Genomic DNA, 25,881 nt, shown 5'->3' with positions numbered 1-25,881 from the left:
CCACCAAGACAGCCGTGATTCTGATAGGAATTATGCTGAATCTGTAAATTAATCTGGAAAGTCTTGACATCTTACCAATATAACCTTCTGATCCATGACATGACCATGGGATGTTTTTCCATTTATTTTGATTTTCTGTAATTTTTTAACAATGTTTTATAGTTTTCAAAATGTAAGTTTTGCACTTATTTTAAAAAAGTATTCCTAAGTATTTTACTCTTTTTGATGTTATTATAAATGCTGTTTACTTCATTTCATTTTTAGAATGCTCACTGCAATATACAATTAATTTCTGCATATTGATTTTGTAACTCTGTAGCTTTACCAAACTTATTTGTTCCAACAGTTTTTTAGTAAATTTTACATACATGGATTTACTACATACATGAACATGTCACCTGTGAAGACAATTTTACTTCTTTTTTTACAATCTAGAAGCCTTCTATTCTAGTTTCTGCTACAACTTCTGGTACAATGTTAAATAGAAGTGGTGAGAGTGAACATCCTTGTCTTGTTTGAGATCTCAGGGGCAAAACAGCTTTTCATCATTAAGTATGAAGTTACCTGTGGGTTTTTTATAGATGCTCTTTTCTAGGTTGAGAATATTCCCTTCTATATTCCTAGTTCATTGATTTTTTTGTTTGTTCTTTTTAAATAATGAAGAGTTTTGGATATTAAATGCTTTTTTGAGATGATCACATGGGTTTTGCTTTTTTATATTATTTTGTTTACATTTATTTTTATATTAATGTGTTTGTGTATACAATGGTTAATTTATATGTTAATCTGGCAGGGCCATGGGGCTCAGTTATTTGCTTAAACATTATTCTAGTTGTTTCTGTAAGGGTGATTTTTGGATGAGATTAACATTTACATTGGTGGACTGTGAATAAAGCAGAATGCTTTGCATAATGTGGATAAGCCTCACTCAATCAGTTGAAGGCCTTAAAAGAACAAGACTGCCTTCCTTGAAACCACAAAGAATTCTGGCACCAGACTGCCTCTGGAACCAAACCACAATGCTGGCTCTTCTCTGGGTCTCCACGCTAGCCTAAAGGCCTTCAAATTTGAACTTCAGCATCTTCCCTGGTCTCCAGACTGTGGGTTCATGCAGAACATTTTGGACTTGCCAGACCCCATAATCACATGAGCTGATTGCTTTTATTAAATCTCTCTCTCTCTCTCTCTCTCTCTAAATATATCTATATTTAATCAATGTCTATGTCTATATATCTCTATCTCTATCCATCCATCCATCCATCCATCCATCCATCCATCCATCCTGTTGGTTCTGTTTCTCTCAGGAAAGGGGTGCTGTGGTAACAAATACCTAAAATGTGGATATGGCTGTGGAACTTGGGAAAGGGTAGAGGCTGAAAGAGTTTTGAGATAAATATTGGAAAAAGCCTATGTTGCCTTGAAGAGACCACTGGTAGAAATATGGATGTTAAAGGTAATTCTGGTGAGTAGCAGATGGAAATAAGGAACATGTCTAGAAATTGGAGAAAAGGTATCCTTGTTTTAAAGTGCTAAACAACTTGGATGAACTGTGTTCTAGTGTTTGGTGGAAAGCAGAAATTGTAAGTGATTAACTTGGATATTTAATGGAAGAGATTTCTAATCAACAAAGTATTGAAGGTGTGGCCTAGTTTGTCCCTGCTCCTTACAGTAAAATGCGAGGAGAGAAAGATAAAATTAAAGGAATTGTTAAGCAAAAAGGAAGTGGAACCTGAAGATTTGGAAAATTCTCAGCCTATCCATATTGCAAAAACTGAGAAAGTGTGTTCTAGAGAGAATAAGATGGGACAGCAACTCCAAAAAGAGATCATGTGTGGCCCATGGATCTAATCAGTCATCTTTATGGAAGCTGGGAATAGACATGGGCCAGGAGAAACACGACCAGTTTGGACTAAAGGGGACAGAGATAGGACAAAATGAAGGAAGTCTGTTGGACTTCTGAGATCTAGAGGATGAGGCAATAGAGATCTCTGTCTTGCTGCACACATGTGTCATCCTTGAAGAAAAAGAAGAATGACCCACAAGGTGGTCAGAGATCGTCAGGGTGGCCACCCCAGCACAGACCCAGTGGGCAAGGTGGTCTCCTCCTTGGTTTCAGGGGGTCAGGCTGTCCCCCTGGCCTTGGGGCAAAGCTGCTGTCCAGGGATATGGGGGCAATATTGCTGCCTACGGCCAGTGTGTGACTGCTAACCTCATGGGCCTGGAAGGTGAGGCTGCTATCTCACTGGGCCCAGAGGACAGAGCAATGAGCCAAAGAGGATTATTCTAGAGCCTTAAAGTCTAATGGATTCTTCCTGGATAGGTTTTGGACTTGACTGGGAACTGTGACCCCTTTTCTTCTTTCTGATTTCTTCTTTTTTGGAATGGAAATGTCTATCCTATGTCTGTCCTAGCCTTGTATTTTGGAAGCAGATAACTTGTCTGGTTTCACAGTTTTACAGTTGGAGGGGAATTCTGCCTCAGAATGAACCATACCTGAAATTTTACCCACACTTGATTTAGATGAGATTTAGGACTTGGGAGTGGATGCAATAGTGGGCTAAGACTTTTGGGCTTGTGGCTTTGTGACGAATGTATTTTGCACGTGAGGAGGACGTTAATTTTGGAGTGTTCTGGACTGGATTGTGTCCCCCTCAACCCAATTCACACATTGAAGCCCTGATACCCAGTACCTCAGAATGTACTGTTTTTGGAGATAGGGCACTTAATGAAGTAATTAGCTTAAACTGAGGATATTACGGTGGGCCCTAATCCAGCCTGACTGATGACTATAAGAAGAGATTAGGATATATGGAGAGAGACATCAGGGATGTGTGTGCACAGAGGAAAGACCATGTGGGAACACAGAAAGAAGGTGGCCATCTGCAAGTCAAGGAGAGAGACCTCAGGAGAAACCAGACCTGATGACACCTTGATCTTGAACTTCTAGTCTCCAAAACTGAGGAAATAAATTTCTGCTATTTGGGGCGCCTAGGTGGCTCAGGTGGTTAAGCGTCTGACTCTTGGTTTTGGCTCCGGTCATGATCTTACAGTTTCGGGAGTTTGAGCCCTGCATCGGGCTCTGTTCTGGCAGAGCGGAGCTCGCTTGGGATTCTTTCTCTCTCCCTTTTTCTCTGTCCTTCCCCCACTTGTGCAGTTTCTCTCTCTAATAAATAAATAAACTTTAAAAAATTGTCTGTTGTTTAAGCTACATGGTCTAAGGCATTTTGTTGTGGCAGTCCTAGCAAACTGATAAAGCGTATTCTATTTCTTGATCTTCAGATGTTAATTAAGCCTACTTTGCAATCTTGGGATAAATCTTGCTTGGTCATGGTAAATAATTCTTTTTATATGTTACTGGGTTAAGTTTGCCAGCATTCTGGTTGGTTGTTTTTTTTTTTATCTTTTTTTTTGAATAAACATAATATAAAATATACTACTAGTGACACATAATGTTACACAACTGTCATCAGCATTTAGTTTCAAAATATTTTAATCATCCCCAAAGGAAACCCTGTATCCATTAAGCAGTCACTTCCCATTCCTCATGATCTCCAGTCCCTGGAAACCACTAACCTGCTTTCTGTTTATGTATTTGCTGATCCTGGATATTTCACATAAAAAAAAAAAATCATGCAAAATGCACCTTTGCCCCGGCTTCTTTCATTTAGCATGTTCATCCATGCTGTAGCATGTATCAGTATGTCATTCCTTTTTATGGCTGAATAATATTCCATTATATGGATATACCACTTCTGTTTATTCATTAGTCGGTGTACATTTTAGTTGTTTCCAATTTTTGGCTATTGTTAGCAATTCTGTTGTGAACATTACTATACAAGTTTTTGATTGCATACCTGTTTTGAACTCTTTTGTGTATATACCCAGGAATGGAACTGCTGGGTGATATGCTAATTTCCAAGCTCTATATCTGTAAAGAATACACAATCAATCTTAAATTCATGAGAGCAAATTCCTGCAACCTCCTCTCAATTCCATTACATAACGCACTATGCTCATTACAACGTTTTCACTTTTGCTTATACTGTTCTTTGCTTATGCTGTTCTTCCAGACTACAATGTCCTCTTCCTCCTCCTCTCTTTGTATCAGAATCTCATTTGTTCGTATTTCAATTTCCAAGCATTCCATAAAACTTTGTCTATTTCAGTCTATAATAATTTTTCCCTTCTGTGATTTTCTATGGCAATGTCAAGTTAATTTTATTTAACAGCATGTAATTTTTTAGGCTTATTTTGAGTATATTCTTTTCTTTCTACTTAATTATAATATTTTTGACTGTATCAACTGCATCTTATCCTCTGTTACTTTATTCTCCATAGGAGACTGCACACTCCATAGTACATAGTAGGCTGTTAATAAATTCATATTAAATTAAAAATGGCTATTTGGTTAATGATTACTTCTAACACAGTTAATGTTATTTTACTGATTGTGCTAGAGCAGTGATAAAATAATATAATACTACAACATGCAAATAAAAATAAATATGTGGATAAAATTACTTTCAGGCACAGTATTTACTTTCTGTAGTCTGACATATGATATAATGCTAGAGCTTAAAGGCTGCAAAAAAATTCAGAGGTAGTCTATTTATAAATCCAGACATTGACTGCGGTTGTAATTTGTATAGTTTGGTTGAACACAGACAAAGACTGTTAAACTCCAAAGCAGGTCAAATTCTTTCACCGTTTTAACATGTCTTTAACGTGGTCTTAGAGGTGTGTTTAATGTGACAAACATATCAAGTATATCCAAATCAGGAAAATAATGCTGAAGTACCAGTTTAGCCTCAGCAGTCTTTTTGAGACAGGCAGGGTGGGGGAAGCTGTCTAGTAGATAAGTAAAAGGCCCAAGTATTAGATGAGTTAGGTAATATTTAACTTGTGTTACTGGCCCTGATGTGACCTAGGGTAAGTTAGTTCATAGCTCTGGGTTTCAGTTTCCTGATCTGCAAAAAGGGGTAACACCTCACAAGGATGTTGAAGGAATTAAGGAAGATAATGAATGTACCAAACTCTAAGATAAAAGAACAGAAGAATAGCTTTAAAATTACATCCTTATTATTTTCTTGGGGAGATTTTATATTAGAAAACATTGGGATAAATGGTATATTTTGAGGGTGAAGTCTGAAAAACATGTTTTTAATAATGTATAATAAGAATGCAAAGTATTAATTTTCTAATTCTCAATAGTTTTCTGACCACTAAAATGTTCCTGTGTAAAGAAACAATTCCTGAAACTAAACTGTTAATAAAAACAGAGCCAAATCTAAGTTCAAGCACATCCTTTTGACTAAATATATATGTATATATTTAATGTTTATTTATTTTTGAGAGAAAGAGAGAGAGAGAGAGAGCAGGGGAGAGGGCAAAGAGAGAGTGAGACACAGAACCTGAAGCAGGTTCCAAGCCGATAGCCTTAGACACGGGCTCGAACTCACAAACTACGAGATCATGACCTGAGCCAATGTCAGATGTTTAACTGACTGAGCCATCTGGTGCCCCGTAACTAAATTTTTTTTAAGGTATCCTACAACAAGAAAAAAATAATTCCAGTGAAAACTTGTCCCTAAAGAAAGATCAAACAATTCCATATTGCAGTCTCAATATGGTATTTTGAGTCAAAAATACTTAAAAAAAAAAAGGAAATGTATTAAAAGAATCTCAAAGAAAAGTGAATGACAACTCAATATAAACTCAGCACAGAGATTATAATAACAATTGTTCACATTTATTAAATACCTAAGCCTATACCCAGCAACTGTACAAAGCATTTGGCATGCATTATTTCATTTTATTTTTCTCAAAAATAATATGAGGCAGGTAATATTACAATCCTGATTTTACAGGTCAGGAAATTGAGGCTCAGACAGGTTAATTACCTGTCAAAGGTCACTTAGCTAAGAAGTCAGAATCTATACCATTTGTCTTACCGTTAGGTCAGCTCTGAATTAAAACATTTTGTCGTACCAAACAAAATAAATGCAAAATAAAATTTTATAAATAAAATGATAAAGATCCAACTAAATCAGATTTAGAAATAAATGAAGTTTTCTTCATATGAATTATAATTGAAGTCTATGTGTCACCTTTTCATCATATTACTAATTACAAAGCAAAAAGAAATAGCTATTAAGAATCATGTCAGGACACAAAGGACTAACACTTGACTCCTTCATTTCACTTTAGTTTTCAGGTAACAGAGTAGAAAAATTAGATAAATGGTTATTTCAATTCTGAATATATACAACAAAACCAAACAAATTCAAAAAAAGTAAAATCAAACAAAATCAGGAAACTTACATAGCTCAATTATGAGCCAATGATGCTGTAGTGTGTCCAACTGTCTGGAACAAAACCTCAATTCTCACATTTTTCCATACAACTGATGTTTCAGAAAATTTTCATTTTTTACGATTTAGAATATCTGACCTAGCTTGCTAGCACAACTGAACTTTCCACGGATGAAAGTAAATTAAAATATTTCAGATCAATAATGTCTAATAAAACTGAACGAAAAAATAATCCCTAGGCTTTTGAATTTCTTGATGGTTTCATGTAGTAACTGATTATTGTTTATTTCTGATCTAATGAGAACTAAATGGGAAATGACTGGAACTATATTAAGGAAATATATTAACAGAATATTGATAGTCATAAAACCCTTATAAGTTAAAAGGAACAAGATATACTGCAAAATATTTAAAACATAACAACTAAGCAGAATAGTAAATTAAGCCCTAATAAATGCAGATGTTGCATAAATATCCTGGGTTTGGAACTGTAAAAGGAACAAAATATTTTCATATTGACCTATGTCCATAAAAAAACGTTTGTTTGGAATTATGGAAAATAATATTCAAGTAAGCCTATTTTGACTTCTGTAAACTTTTAGAACATCAATTTAAACTTTGGGGAACAACTACTTCATGATTCAGAGTGAAAACTCTAGCTACTTCGTATATAATTGAGACTGGAATATTTACACATTTAAATGCCTAACTGCAGGTAAACATTTGTCCTTTTGGGAGAGACCCAGGTGGAAGGGCCTCATGGCAAAATGACAACCTTAAGTCCCGGATATCTGAGTGTACTGCCAGTGCCACACAGTCTTAAAAATACTGCTGGATCATCATCATCCTCAGTCAATATTTACTAAGCTCTTTATGACAGCAGGAGCATTAGAAAGTTTATAGGAATCAAGAGTAGCTCAAAGAGCTCAGTTTGTTGTACCTCGTTCTATATGTTAGCATCATTATTTTTTTTTATGGTTAATGAATCACAATGTTTCTGAAGAAAGGTCTTCAATTATTAGGCATTACTTCCATTTGCCAAATATTTTAAACTAGTGTAGATTTGATAAAACTTTAACGCATTACTAACACATATGTCATGTACAGAAAGAGAAAAATATTTTTAATTCAAATATGTTAAATTAAACCTAGTTGTGCCCAGTGAAGTCTCTTGAAATATGAGGGGATTCTCTCTTTTCATGGTCATTTCTGGCGATAGCTAATGTTCATAGGATTGGATTTTTTTTTTTTAAAGGTGCCCTTTTCCTCACTAATCTGTCATGGGCCCCTGCTGCTACCAAGTGGCAGAAGAATGTTTAGGTATACTTCTTTTCAAGCTGGTACTTTCCTTTAATATTTTATTTTTTTAAAAGTGCTTGGATTTTTGCCACATAAAGTACTTGAAAATACTTTAAAATATTTGGCAAACTTAAAATATAAGTGAAGTTATCACTTACAGAAACATACTTCATAATGTAGGGCAAATCTACTTTGAATTTTCATTCTCTCATACATCTTATCTTTTTGTAAAGCACAACACTAATAACATCTACTAAAGAAGATGAACTTCATTGTCACACACACATATAAGTAGGTGTTACACATCTATTTTTATATAAAAGTAATGCATACTCACAAAAACCTCAAACACTTTATGAGGGTATGAAATGCAGTCTAAAATTTCCTCTTGGGGCACCTGGGTGCCTCAGGCAGGTAAGTGTCCAGCTTTGGCTCAGGTCACAGTCTCGTGGTTCACGAGTTTGAGCCCCATGGGGCTCTGTGCTGACAGCTCAAAGCCTAGAGCCTGCTTCAGGGATTCTGTGTCTCCCTCTCTCTCTGCCCCTCCCCCGCTCATTTTGTCTCTGTCTCTCTCTCTCTCTCTCTCTCTCTATCAAAAATAAATCAAACATTTTTTTTAAATTTCCTCTTCTCTCACCAGGTAATTAATCTGTTACACCCAGTCTCATTTCCCAGATAACCTGCTAAGTTTCTGATGTATTACAATGTTTAAGCATATATTCATACATTCGGAGAACTTCTATTGATCATTAAAAGTATGCTAAGAACTGATTCAAGTATAAGATGCAGTGATATGCAAACAAAATCCTTGTCCTTGCAGAATTTAATTTCAGAAGATAGTCCACAAATGCAGGCTAGTGTCATGTGGGGTTGTCTAGTATGAAGAAAAGTAAAGGAGGGTAACAGTGGTGCAGAGAGTGGATAAGCTATTTTAGATGGTCAGGTACATTTAAACAGAAAGGTGAACAGAGTGAAGGAGGGGACTCATCACAGTGAGAGGGCAGAGGAGAAAAAAAAGTCAAGGCCCTGAGATGGCAGTGTTCTTAGAAGGTCTGTGATAATAAGGGAACTAGTGTAGCTAGAGTAAAGCAAGAGTAGAAACATGTTAATAAGTGAGGTTAGAGAAGCAGCCAGGGGCTGGTGCATACGTAATGTGTACACACACTCCTTTTATAAATAAGATCACAACACACATCTGCGACACAAACTTACATGCCTGTACGACTGAGGCAGATGATTTAAATGCATGAACTGGGCTGGATGGGAAATGTGGTGCAACAGAGAGTGCATGCTCCTTTCAGAGAAAGTAGCTTCTACTTAGCCCCAGCTGACTGTTGAAACACACAGGTGTGACTGTTGATTCTGTCCACTTGGTTAGGCTACGGTACCCAGATACCTGTTCAAAGATCAGTCTAGATGTTGCTGTAAAGGTATTTATTAGATATGATTATTATGTAGATCAATAGACTTTGAGGAAAGCAGATTACTCTTCATAATATGAGGGGTGGTGGTCATCCAATCAGTTGAAGGCTTTAAGAAAAAGAATGAGCTCCCCAAGGAAGAAGGAATTCTACATTTTTGGACTCATGACAGCAATATCAACTCTTCCCTAGTTCTCCAGCTAGCTGGCTTACCTGGCAGATTTTAGACTGGCCACCCCTCCCCCCCCCATAAATGCATATCAATTCTTTAAGATAAATCTCTCTCCATGTACACATGCAGTTTATTGGTTCTGTTGCTCTGGAGAACCCTAATACACGCACCACGCCATAATCCTAAGGGTCCCATGTTGGTAGATTTTCCAGTTTTTATTTTGACAATTGATATTTTTAAATAATGTGCTCATTAAAAAAAAAAATCCATAGGGAAAATTCTAATTGATTTTTTCACTATAAGAAACAATACTGCAATGAACATCATATATGACATTGATATATGGTAGTAATATTGAGTTCTTAATTCTAAATTTCAAAAAAAGTAATATTCACATAAGTGTTTTCTAATAACGGTTTTCAAATTTGAACACTGTTGCCTGGGAAAAAATAAACTTGGTGGAAGATGGCATACTCTCTTATATGGAGACCCTGTTGTGTCCCACACCCCTGCAAATGACTAACCAAGATGTTGGACTAGGTCCATACTATTTCCAATCATTTCATTCAGCATTGAGCTCTTACTGTATGCACTGCACTCAGTTCTACTCTGCAGAAGAAATGTTTCATCTGGAGAAACTTTCAATCTAGTGTTAAATTTCATTGTTTATTCATCTGTTTGGCAAATATTTACTGAAGGCCTGGTGTATATAAAGAATAGAAGCCCTGGTGGAAGAATTAAGAGAAATACCCACACAACTATTACATAGGTAAGCATGAGGTATATATTGTGACAGCCACTATGAAGAACCATGGTAGTTCACTTCAGGTAGAATGAGATCATTTCTGGTTGAAAAGATAAGAAAAAGATTAATCGAACAGTTAGTTAATCAAAGCACTGGAGTGGGAAATTGTGGGGTGTGTCCGAGAAATTGTGAGCGGTTCATTTTGGGAGTGCAAATAATAGTCAATTCACTGTAACAAATATTTGTCGAGTTCCTACTATGTGTGAGGCAGTGTACTGACACGGGTGACACTGAGGTGAATGAAATCAGCAGGCAAGAAGATGACTGGCGACATGTTAATTCAGAAATACCAGTGGCAGTCGGGGTGCCTGGTGGCTCAGTCAACTTCAGGTCAGGTCATGATCTTGCAATTAGTGAGTTGGAACTGCGTCGGGCTCTGTGCTGACAGCTCAGAACCTGGAGCCTGCTTCAGATTCTGTGTCTCCCTTTCTTTCTGCCTCTCCCCTGCTTGTGCTCTGTCTCTCACAAACAAGGGTTCATGAATGTTACACTAAAAAGTTTGGAATTTATTGTTTAGGTAATGTGGTATTATTAAATAGTGTTAATGGCTGAGTGAGAGGTTGAAAATAATGTTTCAGGAATCTTAAGAGGGGTAAGGAATGGAAACAAGAAGATGAAGTAGCAAGAGAAGCCTGGCCACGAATTTATAGAAGTCTGATCTAAGGTAGGAGCTGTGGGAAATGAGAAGTCAAAAGTAAGAAACACTGCAAGGAAAACTGTAGCAAAATTTGGCTACTGATTAAATTTGTGCAAAGGGACAAATGGAAGATTACCTACGCATGAGCCAAATGGCACCTGTGGAACTATAATAATGGTGATTCTGTGCCAAGATCAAGGGAAACACTAATTTTTTATCTAACAAAACATGAAATTAAAACTTTCTCAAGCTAATAGAAATAACGTTAATAGATGGAAAACATTAAGTCCTAGAATTGGAAAGTCCATTTTAACACTGGGCCTTGCTAACAACAATGATTAAATGCCAAATATTTTGTTAAATGCTCTTAGGAGGCCGGGTCATTTGATAGAAAAACTAAAAATAGTAGAATTACACACATGGAATTTTAGTTTTGCTTTTTAACTTACTGTTAGATGTTAGAAGGCGGCCCAGCAAACAGAACTGACAATGCAAAAAATATCCTTTTGGGTACAAAGTCATGGAAGACATAAAATATTACAGTAGAAATGGCTTTTCACTAATTTAATAGTTACATTTGAATAAAGCAAAACTTTTCAAGTAATTTTATAAATATTACTATTATTTCCTTGCACAGTGGTTTACATTTCTCAAAAAATATCCAAACATATTATCTCATGATTTTCCTAATAAGCAGGTCAGATATCTCTGTTTACAGGTGAAGTAACTGACATTCAGAAGTAACTTATTAAATGTCACATTCTATAAGTTGAGAAAAGGAAGAAAATAATCCTTAATAACTATATTCTAAATCATTGGACATATAGAAAATGCAAACCTTAAGGTCTCTTGTTTTTCAAACTTTGTTTTAATTTTTTTTTGTTTTGCATTCCAGAGCCACCGACAAATATAATGGTGGTTTGAATAGTAAAGGTGAAGTCAGCTGTGCAATAAAAAGGCCTTGAAAATAGGTGCAACTTATTGATACAAGAAGACAGTTACTATTTCTAAACATCACTAAACATAAAATTTAATCTACGTCACATGAAAGAGTGACAAATTTCACAAAATGTTAGAACTACAAAAAGCCCCTAGTGTCAAAGTTAAACTGAAATCTAGAAAGGTTAGAGCTTGCCTATGTTAAAAAAAAAATTCTGATTAATGGCAAAGATGAAAGAATTCAGGTCTCCTTTTGTTCTTTTTTTATTACTGCTTTAGCAGTATGGTACAATTAACACAACTCCACGGATAGTTGCTTCTTGTAGAAAATACATATGTGACAAAATTTTTTATGTCATTGGGCAGTTCGTTGATTAGAACACTGAACAAATGAGGTCAGGATCAACCCCCTCTTGAGGAGGGATTTACTTTAAGAACAATGTTGCTTCCTGGCTAGAACTTCCATGCCATAATCACTGCTGACTGTCTTATCAATGCATATAGTTCCAACTGGGAGAACAACAGTTCAAAACCGTTGTTTTGAACCAAAACCACCACTAAAAGACAAAACAAAATAAAAACCCAGATCCTAGTGACAGTAATGTCTCTGTTATGGATAGCATATCCACGGACAAAAAAATCTTGCTAAGTAAAAGATTCATAACTAAATAAAATTTAGAAAAGGGATGCAGACAAAATTAAGAATTTCACTCTCTTTTTGAATATATTTTATATGGGCTCTATATTATAGCTCGTACGACTTTGAAATGTACATTATGAACCAGTAAGCAGGGCTCAGGTTTAGTCTAGTTTTCAGTATGTCAAACATGTAACCATTCTATTAAAAATGATTTCTAGGAGCGCTTGGGTGGCTCAGGCGGTTAAGCGTCCGACTTCGGCTCTGGTCATGATCTCACAGTTTGTGAGTTCGAGCCCCTTGTGCTGTCAACACAGAGCCTGGAGCCTGCTTCGGATTGTCTCTCTCTGTCTCTGTCTCTCTGTCTCTCTCTCTCTCCCTCTCTCTCAAAAATAAATAAACATTTAAAAAGTTAAAAAATAAAATAAAAATAAAAATGATTTCTATGATTAAGAAAGTACTAGTACAGTCCTAGGAAACATACTACCGTAAAATATGAAGCATTCTATTCAGTACTTTTAGCCTAAAATGTGAAATTTACCAGGTTCCATAAGGCATCACAACTTCCCACACGGAAATCACACAAAACATAATAAAAACCTAAGACATAAACTGCTGTTGTTATAAATAAGTATATTAAATCCTAGTTTAATGGCACCAAACAACAGGATCTAGTTCTTATGCACACACTTGAATTTACATTTTACAGCAAAAGGAAATATAGGGAAGCACTATAAGATTAGCAAACGTTCAAACTTAGGCATTCTCTCCATTAGAAAGAGTTTGTTATTATTATGCCTCCTGAACTCAGGAATGCAGCACTACAGGTTTACAATACAGGAAAAAATACAAATCTAACCCTTCTAAGTTTGAGATCATTCCCTGATGAAACTGTTCAGATTGAAACTAATGAAGCTCTTGCAAATGAATTTAGCATTCAGCACAGCAATGAGGAGGTACTGATATTTTACTAATAACACGTTGGTAATAACTGAGATTTATTTTAAATCTTCCTCTTGCTATTCCTCTCTTGTTATGCCTTCCGGTTTAATGCGAAAGAGCCGTCAGTTATAATGGTTAAGTTTAGGATGGGTACATCTACCTCACTGCCCCTGTCTCTAACTCTGCCAAAGGAAATGAAAGGCCAGCATTTCTCTTCTTAGTACTCAAAATCTTCTGAAGCTCAAAGGAAACAAACAGAATAGAGAAACTCAGAAAAATATTTTTTTCATTTTCCTACTCCATACAGAGAAATGGAAAGGTTATAGTAACAGTAGCTCTTAGTGTACATAACCCAGCAAAAGAAAATTATTTTGGAAAATAATTTAAAAAGAAGAAGGTCAATATCACTAATTGGCAGAATTAAAGGCATGGTAGAATGAAAGTCATCAGCATATTTTAATCTGTCCTTGAAACTAATAACTGATCACACATCCTCCCCTGCTTCGGTTTTTGGAAAGGTGAGAGCCAGACTTATTCTTTAGGCTTATTCTTTTCCTGTTTCATGGTATATACATGCAAGCTGTACACTGACTTGCTCCTAACTCCAGCTTACTGTCCTGTTCCTATATTGTCCTTAGCTATTTTTCCTTTTAAGTTTAAATTTTTTTTTTTAATGTATGTTTATTTTTCAGAGAGAGAAAGAGAGAGACACAAAGAGACGGAGCATGAGCAGGGGAGGGGCAGAGAGAGGGAGACACAGAATCCGAAGCAGGCTCCAGGCTCTGAGCTGTCAGCACAGAGCCTGACATGAGACTTGACCCCACGAACTGTGAGATCATGACTGAGCTGAAGTCGGATGCTTAACCAACTGAGCCACCCAGGTGCCCCTATTTTTTCTTAATTACTGGTAAATTACTTTGTTTGACATGACAATATACATATATGTATAAATAAGTGTAAAATTGACTTGAATAACTGAAAATGTGTTTTTTCTTAAACTTTGTTAAACAAAATTTATTATCTATGAGTACACACACACACACACACACACACACACACACACACACCGACACTACAGAATTAGTCTTGGTTACCTTCACATAAAAGTAGAACTTTTTCCTGTCCTCTGTAACATAGGAAAGTAAGGAGAAAAACTCCCAATGTTTCTATGAATTAGTTGTGTTTCATGTATGGATTTGTAACCACCATCTATTCAGGTGAGTAAGAAATATTGTTTACTTTCATTTGAATCGATTAAATCAGAATGTGAGCTTCCAGGAAATTTCAGCTTTGTTCTTTTTGGTAATTGCCTCTCTCTTCCCAGAGTTTTATATCCCAGGGATTTTACCCCCATACTATTTAAAATAAATATCTGTATATCTTCACAGAACATTCTTTGTACATTTTAAAAACAACTGTGGCAAGATAACATCATCCATATCCAGAATTTTTTCACCATTCCAAACAGAAACTCTGTACCCATTAAATCATAACTCCCCACTCTCTCCTCTTCCAGCCCCTGGGAGCTCCCTATTCCTTCCTTCTCTCAGCCCCTGGTAACTCTATTCTACTTTCTGTCTCTATGAATTTGCCTATTCTAGATACCCCACAGAAGTGGAATCATATCATATCTATCTTTTCTCTCTGGCTTATTCCCCTTAGCATAATGCTTTTAAGGTTCACTCATGTTGCAGCTTGCATCAGAATTTCATTTCTTTTTTATGGCTGAATAATATTCCATTGTATGTATACAACACATTTTTTAATTCATTAATCTGTAGATGGGCACTTGAGTTGTTTTCACTTTTTGACTAATTTGAACAATACAGTACAAACAGTGGCGTGTATCTGAGTCCTTGCTTTCAGTTCTTTTAGGGTATATCCTATGTGTAGAATTGCTGGATCATGTAGGAATTCCATGTCTAACTTTTTGAGGACCTGCCAAACTGTTTTCCACAGCAGATGTATCATTTTATATCCCCATCAACAATGCACAACAGTTCTCCATACCTTTTTGTTTTGACAGAAATATGGATCTTCCTAAAGGGTGCAACTTTCCTCATAGACACCACGCATTCTCCTGTGCATCACACACTGCATGGTTCATCCTTCGATACATACAGCTGTTTATTTCAACATGTAGCTTTTATCTACTTATTTTTAGGTCGTTTTCCATTATGGCACTTACAGTGAGTACCTCAACATATGCCAATATTTTCAGAGACAATATCCAAATGGGTATTCAAGTACGTTAGTTTCATAAATCCTTGACTTCTTTATATCTAGTGACCCCTACCTCTTGTAAGTTTCAACTATCTACTACTAAGGCAATACTTTTAAATATTGTCAATGCTGAGAATGAGTGCAATCTCTGAGAGCTTAAAGAGAAAGGTTCCACTTTCTGACTACAATCTCTGATCCTTTTAGCTCCTGAATTTTCTTAATCCCACTACTTTTGCTTTTTGATCTCAAGATTTATGGTTTCTGGATTTCTCCTTTTTCTCTTGGTATACTCTCAATTTTATTCCTGCCCTATTTAGCTCAGACTATCATTCATCATTTCAACACCTTTTTGCTAGTTTACTTTCAACCACTCTCCTCTTCATCATGTTAGTCCTGCATATTTGTAATCCTGAATCATTCCAATTCTTTGCCTTCTTTGCTTCTTGTGTTTACAAGAACCACTGAATGTGTGAAGTTACACAACTGTACAAACCAGAACTCATACAAATCTATAGCATCTATCCCCAGCTGACTCTTCAGGATTGCTTGTCTTGTTCTTTTTGCCCTTATTCAGTTCTCTTTCCCATTCTCTTCAGTAGCTATTCTGTTATTCCTTCCAAAACTTCCTGTCTTCCGTCACTTTAGAAGCTCACGGTGACCCTTACTTTGCAGAAAAAACTGAAGCCTATTAATTGCAAACTGAATTTCATTTGTATTCCACAGCTATTCTTATCTCCTTCACTCCTGTCTGTGACCATCTTCCTGTTCAAGGTAAACTCTTTTGCAGATTCTAATTTCCATCTCTTCCTATTTCTTTAGGAATCCTGTTCCCTGACAATTTCTCTCTTGGCTCCTTCCAATTAGTCATAAACAGGCTCAAATATCTGTCATCTTTCAAAAACAAAAAACATAAGTCCTTAACCTATCTTCCTTTCTTCTCAACTATCATTAACATCTTTCTTATTCAGGCTTCTTCAAGGACCATTCTATTGTCCAAATTACTACATTACCTCTAATCACTCTTCAATTCACAGCTAACTGACTTCTACATCTAATGCTTTATTAAAACCACTTCTGTGGAGGTTACTAATGACAACATAATTTCAAACAAAAAGCTAAGAGCTATACATACTTAAAACAAGTGTATGAGGTAGGTACTAGAATTCTAATTTCACAAAAAAGGAAATGGTCTTGGGGAAGTTCATTTATATAAGTCATAAAGGCAGGACTCTCTAAGTGCAAATCCCAGGAGCTTCACCATACTACCAGTATTTTTTTTTTTTTAAGTAGCAGTAAGAGGGGTATATGTGAAGAATATCTTTAAGCCAACAACTGTTAACTCAAAGAGTTGTTCAACTCGAAGAGTTGTTACAATCATGTAGATTAAAAAGTCTTTGAAAAACAAATAGTTTAGCTTTACAATTTTCAAAAATCTCTCAGTAATCTTCTGCAATTCAATAGAAAGAAGGAGGAACACTAAGAACTGGCATCAGGTTCATTTTTGAAGAAGAAATGTCAGTTCATGTAAGAAGATCATATGCCTCTCAGAATTTTTGGACACTGTCACTTTATCAATAAACACCTGTTGTCCTACCTCACAAGGATGGCAGGAAAAGGTTCCATAAAAACTTTCCCTTATCAATAGAGTGAAGCTACTTCATACCACACTGAGGTATCCAAGGTCTGAGCACAAATCATACGATACTTCTAAGTCCTAGTAGAGGGTTTAATATATGCCTCTATTATTCCACCAAGAAGAGACCCTGCTGTAACGCAGCTATCTGAAATGTGCATGCAAAGCAGCATCCCTCAAACTGGGATACACGTGGGAATTTCTAGGGACCTTAAAACACACTGATAGCCTAGTCCTACACCAAGACTCCAATGTAATTGGCCTGGGAGGAGATGGGGATTAGGGCTTTTAGAAGCTCTTCAGGTGATTTTAATGCACAGCTACAGTGGAGAATCCATTGGTATAAAGTATGGAGGAAAGATTGTCATATCCACTCTATAGTTTAAAAAAAAAAAGGGTGGATTGCTGAGATGTCTTTATTCATTATCAGGTTTCTGCTTATCTACATGACCACACATAGACACTGCTTCTAACTGCAGGCAAATGACTTCCCAGTCATCAATCAATTTACTTAATATTTTTTTAAGTTTATTTATTTATTTTGAGAGAGGGAGACAGAGGTAGATAGAGAGGGAGATAGAATCCCAAGCAGGCTCTGCACTGTCAGCATGGAGCCCGATGCGGGGCTCGAACTCACAAACTATTGAGATCATGACCTGAGCCGAAATCAAGAGTCAGACACTTCACCACCAGGCGCCTCAAACATACTTAATATTTGATAACTGCATTAATTCCTAAGGCTGCTGTAACATTGTAGCACAAACTGGGAGACGTAAAACAGAAATTTATTGTGTCAGAGTTCTGGAAGCTACAGGTCCAAAATCAACATGTCAGTTGGACTATCCTCTCTTTGATGGAATAGGTGAGAATCCTCCCAGGCCTCCTCTAGATTTTGGTATCTGCTGCCAATCTTTGGGATTACTTGACTTGTGGATGCCAGGCAAAAGGCTATCTTCTCTTGGTGTCTCTGTACAGCCTTCCTGTATGTGTGCATCTCTATGTCCAAATTTCTACTTGTTATGAAAATATCAGTCATATTTGGTTAGAGCCCGTGCTAATGACCTAATTTTACTTCGTTACCTCTTTATATAGAGAATTTGCATCCATAGAAGCCACTGATATTTTCACATCACATTTCAGTGTTTGCAGTTATCCCCAAAATACCATTTACAGTCATCACTACTTTGAAATTATGGTTGTTAATAGACTTGGTGTTAGACCTAGTTATTTAATGTATTAATAACGATGTGTGAATATAGTAATATGACATACTTGCATAACTATTTCAGTAAAACTGGTTTTGATTTAATTGTATTTTATGTACTTAACCACATTGTTCTGAGAGGACGCAAAAAACTAAAAGAAAATCTTTCAAATACCCACAGCCTAAGTTAGTGAATTCTTACGTTTTAGACTTCAGATTCTTTTTAATCTTATCAAGTATCAGAGAACATATAGAACATTGTACATCATTTTTCAAAACTTTTTTTGTTTTTACAATGATCCTTTGTGAAAAAATATACAGATATTTTACAGATAACCCAACAATCTTATTTCTCTCTCGCATAACACAAAACTGAAACCAAAGTATCACAAAACAATATTTACTTTAACTACAGGAAATGCACTCTGACATTTTCTATTCTATTTCTTTTCATTAAAAAATGCCAGTGTGACCTACTGAGTTAATTTCACAACTACTCTTGGAGCATAAATTAAATAAGTGTTAAAAATCCTTCAGTGGCATTCCTTTAGAAACTTATATTATAATTGGTGAAAGGCTATTACTGCTATTCATGTACTATTTTAAAAATATGTATCATTTTAGAGGTGGCATTTAGATGAGCAAATAGTTCAATAGTTAACTAGACTCCATTCAGACAACTGGTTATAAGTTATGTAAATTTTATAAATCTGATGGGAATCTAAGCTTAAACTTTACCAAATGCAGGAAAGAAAAAAAAGGTAAAGAATATTTTGTGCCTGAATCATTTTAAAATTACAAAAATATTTTAACTGAATAATGTTTAATTTCCTTGAGGTATTTCTTCACTCACTATAAAACTAGGTAGAAACATTTCCCAAACCAACATTTCTTTATGCCCAGGTTAAAAAGAATTTTACCTGTAGTAAACACGAAGTGTTTGTATTTCTTCCTCTAGTCTTTTGTACTGTTGAATTGCAGTTTCTCTGGCTTCTTGCATAGCTAACAACTTTGCCTGTAAGTAATTAATATTTTAAGAAATTTAATATTGGTTTTGGTATGTTAAAATATATATTATAGTATAAACAGGAACCTTAAATTTCTGGTAGTTTTATAATCGATCAGAATTTTTAGTAGTGTTTCATAATTTCCCACAAAATAATCAAATTATATTAATAAAAGACATATTGAAGACAAGAACATATTAAATTTATCAACTTTGCTCATTACTAGACTTCAACCTTATTCATCTGTATCATCAGATATATGCCCTTCTGCAATGTTTAACTTTATACACAGAACTCAGAATGTGGAACATGGGTTCAGAGCAATATCAAGAATAAGATAAGCACAATGGGTGTTTCACATACAAACTTAATGTGGCTCCACTGCCTGATCACACTGGATTTTCTTTTAACTTTATTAATAGTAAAACCCAGAAAATGCTAAATATGTTAAGCTATCTTTGATATTTAATGTGAAAAAAATACACAAGACTACAACCTGATTCTTACAGATATGACTTAACCTTTGCAATTCCTTTTTGGCAAGGAAAAAAAAATCTCTAAAGGGAGAATGGCAACAATCTTGAGTGTCAGAGGTATTTTATTCAAGGGATGTTATTGTTCCGCTCTGCCTATAGTATTTAAATTTTAAAGGGTCTGTAATCAGTTTTTCAAGAGTTCAAACTTGTAATTTTAAAAGAATTGCCAACTTCCAACCACCTTTCCCATTGGGTTTCAGGTATAGCCCAAAAGAGTTTTCATCAGAACTTTTAAAATAGGGTGCTAGTATTCAGATTTCAGTTTTGTTTATTCACAGATTAATTTGCATGAAAATACTGTCTTTCACTTTCAACGATGTTATCATATACCTTGCACACACTAATGGCAATAATTAAAAAGTACTCGAGTTTGGAGGCAGAAGTTCACTAATTTTGTTGAACTCATAATTTCTCTGGGATTATTTTCTTCCATAAGAATGAAGTCATAAGACAAACTGTGAAATCCTGACCAGAGGAAAAGTAGTGTCATGTAAGTGAACACTGGACAATGCCACTTTTCTATTTAAATAACAGAGAATAATAAAAACATGTAGCAGTTCAGGTCTCTGTATATAATTTAGGAATTAAATTAATTGATTTGTTCTCTATCTGGGTTAGCAAATCTAACAGAGTTACTTCTTAAATTTAAGATATTTGAGTGCTTGCCTTAACATGTCACATTCTAGAATTATAGATAAAACATTCTCAAAAATTATTAAAAAGCATTTAAAAATAGGTGGCTGGTTCTTTATGCCAATAATTGACAGCATTGCCAATTTTCAGTAAATTATAAAACGTGACTGAAATGCTAACATGAAAGGCACAGATACCCATCGTGACTAAATGGTTAGTCAAAAAGAATCACACAAAAAAGGACATATCACATTCAACTTACAAAATGTCAAACATCCTGTTGGATGTATTTAAGGAATATCAAATACTGGACAGGTAATAGAGAATTTGCTAAATAAATATGTTACAATGACAAATACCTTAGACGACTATTTTGATTTTTTTTTTTAACCTGGTACTTCTGCTGAAAAAAATGAAACAAAACAAAACAACAACAAAAAAAATCCAAAACAAAACAAAAACCCCTCTGACACCAAAAAACAAAACCAACAATGTTCTAGTAGGAAAAAGCCAAAATGAAGATTTCTGCCTAAGAAATTTCTGCAAAAATAGGAACATGAAAATTTTACTTAAATTCCCGTGCTTCTAGTAATATTTATTTTTTCACTCTCTTTTCACGTTTAGTTGGCTATCAAGATTTGGTGTTGCTTCATAGCAAATCCACTGAATTTATTAATTCCAAATGTCTAATCTTATGTCTAGGCCCTGGTGACTCTGTTCAAAGCTATTTTAAACTTTCTGGCTTTACAACCGCCTTTTTCTATTTTATCAGATATATGTTCATCTGGCTAGCATTTCCTTTTTAGAAAAATACCCTTACCCTTTGCCACAGTGATCTTGTTCAGTCCTGGTGGCTAGAATGAACTTCATTCCCCACTACCTCAGGTATGTATCATCCAGGTTGTTCAAACACAGTATTCCATCCCACCAGCCCCAGAAGAAAACTGAATCCTGATGACATCACTGGTACTCCTGGATCCCCTATGCCAGACAGTTCCAGATCCATTCCATTTCTTGGACTCCCTGGGTAAATAAATCTTTTTTTGGCTTAGGCTAGCTTGAGTTGGATTTATGTTATATGTAAGAAAACTAATTTAAATGTACTGTTTACTTCTATTTTATTTCCTAGTTTCACTATTAATGTCCTATAATTCCATCACATTACAGGTCAATAACAAACTTTATGTCAAAACCATTAAGGAAATTAGTGAACAAGATATTTTTCCTGTTCCTCAGGCATCATATTTCTCGTATTTCCTACAGTTTAATTAATAAAAATTGCATGCATTCGTTTATGTGTATATTCATATAAAAACATATGCATTAAAAAAACTAATGAAATTCAAAAAGTACAAGAAAATATTCCATGTAAAGTAAATCTTTGTTCCATCTCCAACACTCAGTAATACAAATCCCCTCCTGAGATTAGTAGTCACCTGTTTGTTGTATATACTTCCAGAAATTATATGTGAATATATAAGCAGACATGTATATTTACAACTATGTGTGTAAATATATGTATATTATATATACATATTTATATATGTATAAATATAAGTAAACCTATTTACAATATTAATGGGATTATTTATACACTGTTACAAACTTTGTTTTAAATTTAAAAAATATTTTGCTATTTTGCTTCCTATTTAAAAACAAATCTTTTACCCCAACCCATATATTGCACTTACTAGTTACATTCCCTCCTTCCCTTCCAACCGCCCCCTCCCCCCCATCGCCTCAAGTGAAACATTTCAATGAATTTGGGCTCATCATTTTCAAGGATATTTTATACTTTCACTATATGGCTATGTACTTTATAGATAATCTATCTTCAAGAAACAGAATATTTCCATTACTCTAAAGTGTTTCCTTGTGTACCAATATAGTCAATGCTTTCCTTTTACACCCAGTCCCTGGCAAGCACTTACGATTTTTAGCCCTGTAGTTTTGCCTTTTCTAGAATGTCACATGAACAGAATCATATAGTAGGCAGCTTTCTGAATTCGGCTTCTTTCACTTAACTTAATGCTTTTGAGCTTTTGAGCATTACACATACCGACAGTTCATTCCTTTATATCACTGAGTATGGATGTACCACAATCTATACATCCATTCACCAGTTGATGGACATTTGGGTTGTTTCCAGTTTGGAGCAATTATTAATAAAGCTGCTATAAACATCAGCATATAGTCATTTTGTGCAACTATACCTTCATTTCTCTTAGGTAAGTACCAAAGAATGGAAATGCTGGGTCTTATGGTAAATATGTATAATGTGTTTATATACTTTATATAAAATTATATACATTGTAAAGAAACTGCCAAACTTGCTGCCTAAATAGATGTAACTTTAAAGCATCTGTGTTTAACTATAATAGCAATGCCATTTGTTGAATGCCTACTATAGATTGGGGCATTGTATCAAATGCTTGAAATCTATGGTCTAGCCCCACAATCCACCTATGAGATAACTCCTATTATCCCTGGTGATAAAACTGAAGTTCATGAATATTAAGCAGCTTGCAAAACTATAATATTCTGGTATATACATTATGTAAATACATGTAAACACTTAACATGTATGTTTACACATACACATATATCTGCTAAGTCAATTTATATTCTCAAGAACATATGACAGATGACAAAAAGTATTTAAGAATTTGAAAAATAATACCAACATGTAGGTTCACAAGCACTTGGTAATTTTGTTTTTTAAAGGTTTTATTTACATTTTTTGAGAGAGAGAGAGTGTGAACAGGGGAGGGGCAGAAAGAGAACAGACCAATTCCAAAAAGGCTTCACACCATCAGTGCGGAAGCCTGATATGCTAACTGTGAGATCATGAACTGAGCCGAAATCAAGAGGTGGATGCTTAACTGAATGAATCACCCCGGTGCCCCAGGGTTGGTTAATTTCTGTGTGTCATAGCCACACTTGCAGGGAAAAGGACAGCAGAGATGTACTATATACTCTTGAGCATGCTGCCTTTTTAAATATCACTCAAGCCTTTCCACATATAATTGCTCTTTTTGTTCTTTATTCTAATTCCTCCAAAATGACACCTAAGTTTTTCTTAAACTTCCACCCAAGTCCTGCTCAAGGTAAAAATGCAGGAAACTTGATGCTATACTTCTGATCATTATGTGCATCATTACATTGAGTTTTGATCCATACAATGTTTGGATCAAGTGTACAAGACAAGGAGTCTTGTAACTGGGAGTCATGTGTGTATTTAGTTTTGGTAATGGGACCAACTGTGAGTCAAGACTATTATTTAGTCTTTAGCTGGATCTTTTGCTTCTCAAACTGTTTCTGGTTCATCTCTCCCTAATACTAGTAACATTCTGCTGTTTACTCCACCAAAATTTACCTATACAAACATCTGTCTTGACTAAAACATGGTCTCCTAAATCCACTAATTTTACCATTATAACAAAAAGTATTTTTAAGCATATATCATCACAATTATATTTTTTAAACTCTCTAAACAAATTTTATAAACTGACCACCAAATTTCATTGAATCTAATATGCTACTGATTTTATTATTTCTTTTATTTTCCCCCTTCATTTTATTTTAGAGAGAGAGAACGTGTGCATGAGGGTGAAAAAGGGGCAGAGGGAGATAGACAGAATCTGATAGGGGGCTCAGTCTCATGATGGTGAGATCATGACCTGAGCTGAAGTCAAGAGTATGCTTAACCAACTGGGCCACCCTGGCACCCCTAAGATGCTTATTTTAAAACACCATAATTTTATGCAGAAAAATCATGCCAATAATACTTACAAGGCACCATGTATTGTAACAAGCATACAGCAATGTTTAAATGTGAAATTATTTTTTTAAATGTTTTATTTTTTTTTAAAGTAGGTTCTATGCCCAACGTGGGGATTGGACTCATGACCCTGAGATCAAGTCCCTGAAGATCAAGAGTTTGATGCTCTACTGACTGAGCCAGCCAGGCGTCCCAAAATGTGAAATGATTTTTTTTTAATGTTTATTTATTTTTGAGAGACAGAGACAGACAGAGCATAAGTTGGGGAGGAGCAGAGAGAGACAGAGACACAGAATCCAAAGCAAGCTCCAGGCTCTGAGCTGTCAGCGCAGGGCCTGATGCGGGGCTCGAACTCACAAACCGTGAGATCATAACCTGAGTCAAAGTCAGAAGCTTAACGACTGAGCCACCCAGGCGCCCCAATGTGAAATGATTTTCAACCTAATATATTTCCTTCCTCTAAAACAATAAAATTATCTCCTGAGCAATAGCAAAATATCTTTTTCTGGACGGTGGCACGTGTTTTAAGTTTTTTCGCATCTCCTCACTCCATTCACACACAATAGCCATACTTTGTCTATCATGAGTAGAATTCTCTATTAAATAAAAAGAACTGCAACATTCTTGATTCTTTCTTTTGTTTTCTGTATAGGAAAACTTGAAATTTTCATTGAAATCGCCAATGGTGTACTCCAGAATTCATATGTCCTCCATCTACCTTTGATACTTATTCCCAACATGTAAAGAAAGGGTATTGCTTAAAGCATGTGTGAGAAGCAGCTAAACTAATTCTAGGTGAAACAATGGAATCAAATCATCATCTGATAATAGTTTCGATAATAATAAAAGTTTACAAAACGATCAGTGTGTGTTTTACATCTTTAGTCTTCTCACTATACCTTTTTTCTTGGACCATTATATTTTTTTTCATTCATTTCCAGTTTTATTGAGATATAATTGACATATAACATTGTATTAGTTTTAGGTGCACAACATAATGATTTGATGTATGCATATATTGCATATATTGTGAAATGGTTACCACAATAAACTTAGTTATCATCCATCAGCTCACATAGTTACACATTTTTTTTCTTGTGATGGGAACTTTTAAGATTTACTCTCTTAGCAACTTAAAATTTTTTTAATGTTTATTTGTTTTTGAGAGAGAGAAAGAGAGAGACAGAGCACAAGTGGGGGAGGAGGAGAAGGAGGGAGGGAGGGAGGGAGGGAGGGAGGGAGAGAGAGAGAGAGAGAGAGAGAAAGAGAGAGAGAATCTGAAGCAGGCTGCAGGTTCTGAGTTGTCAGCACACACCGCGATGCGGAGCTTGAACTCACAAACTGTGAGATCATGACCTGAGCAGAAGTCAGACTCTTAACCAACTGAGCCACTCAGGGATCCCTCGTAACAACTTTTAAATATGACACAGTACTATTAACTTTAGTTACCATGCTGTACATTGCCAGAATTTATTTACCTTAAGTGAGTGAAAAACAAGTTGGTTAACCAATGTTAGGGTTAGTCTTAGAATTAAATGGCTCATTCTAAAACTACATTTTGAGCAATGCCATATAAATAGAACAACAATTTATACTGTTATCATATTAGAAATGAACTGAATTGTTTTCTTGGAGTCTTATCTAGTACCTTAAAATGACAGACAAAGAAAAGACTACAGTATCCCCATCACTGAACACTAT

General features: G+C 35.4%; 1 protein-coding gene across 2 annotated transcripts in view; it reads right to left on the bottom strand.

The window, feature by feature from the left end:
• Nucleotides 1-25,881, bottom strand: part of MIPOL1 (mirror-image polydactyly 1) — a 317,520-nt gene that overhangs the window by 102,290 nt on the left and 189,349 nt on the right. For both annotated transcript variants that reach the window (XM_043556024.1, XM_043556023.1), the window contains exon 11: nucleotides 19,144-19,238. In XM_043556024.1, coding sequence (XP_043411959.1) covers nucleotides 19,144-19,238 — 95 coding nt within the window. The remainder of the gene's footprint in view (nucleotides 1-19,143; nucleotides 19,239-25,881) is intronic.

Source organism: Prionailurus bengalensis, chromosome B3 (assembly GCF_016509475.1).
Source record: "Prionailurus bengalensis isolate Pbe53 chromosome B3, Fcat_Pben_1.1_paternal_pri, whole genome shotgun sequence".
Taxonomy (NCBI): domain Eukaryota; kingdom Metazoa; phylum Chordata; class Mammalia; order Carnivora; family Felidae; genus Prionailurus; species Prionailurus bengalensis.
This window is presented reverse-complemented; position numbering and strand designations above follow the sequence as displayed.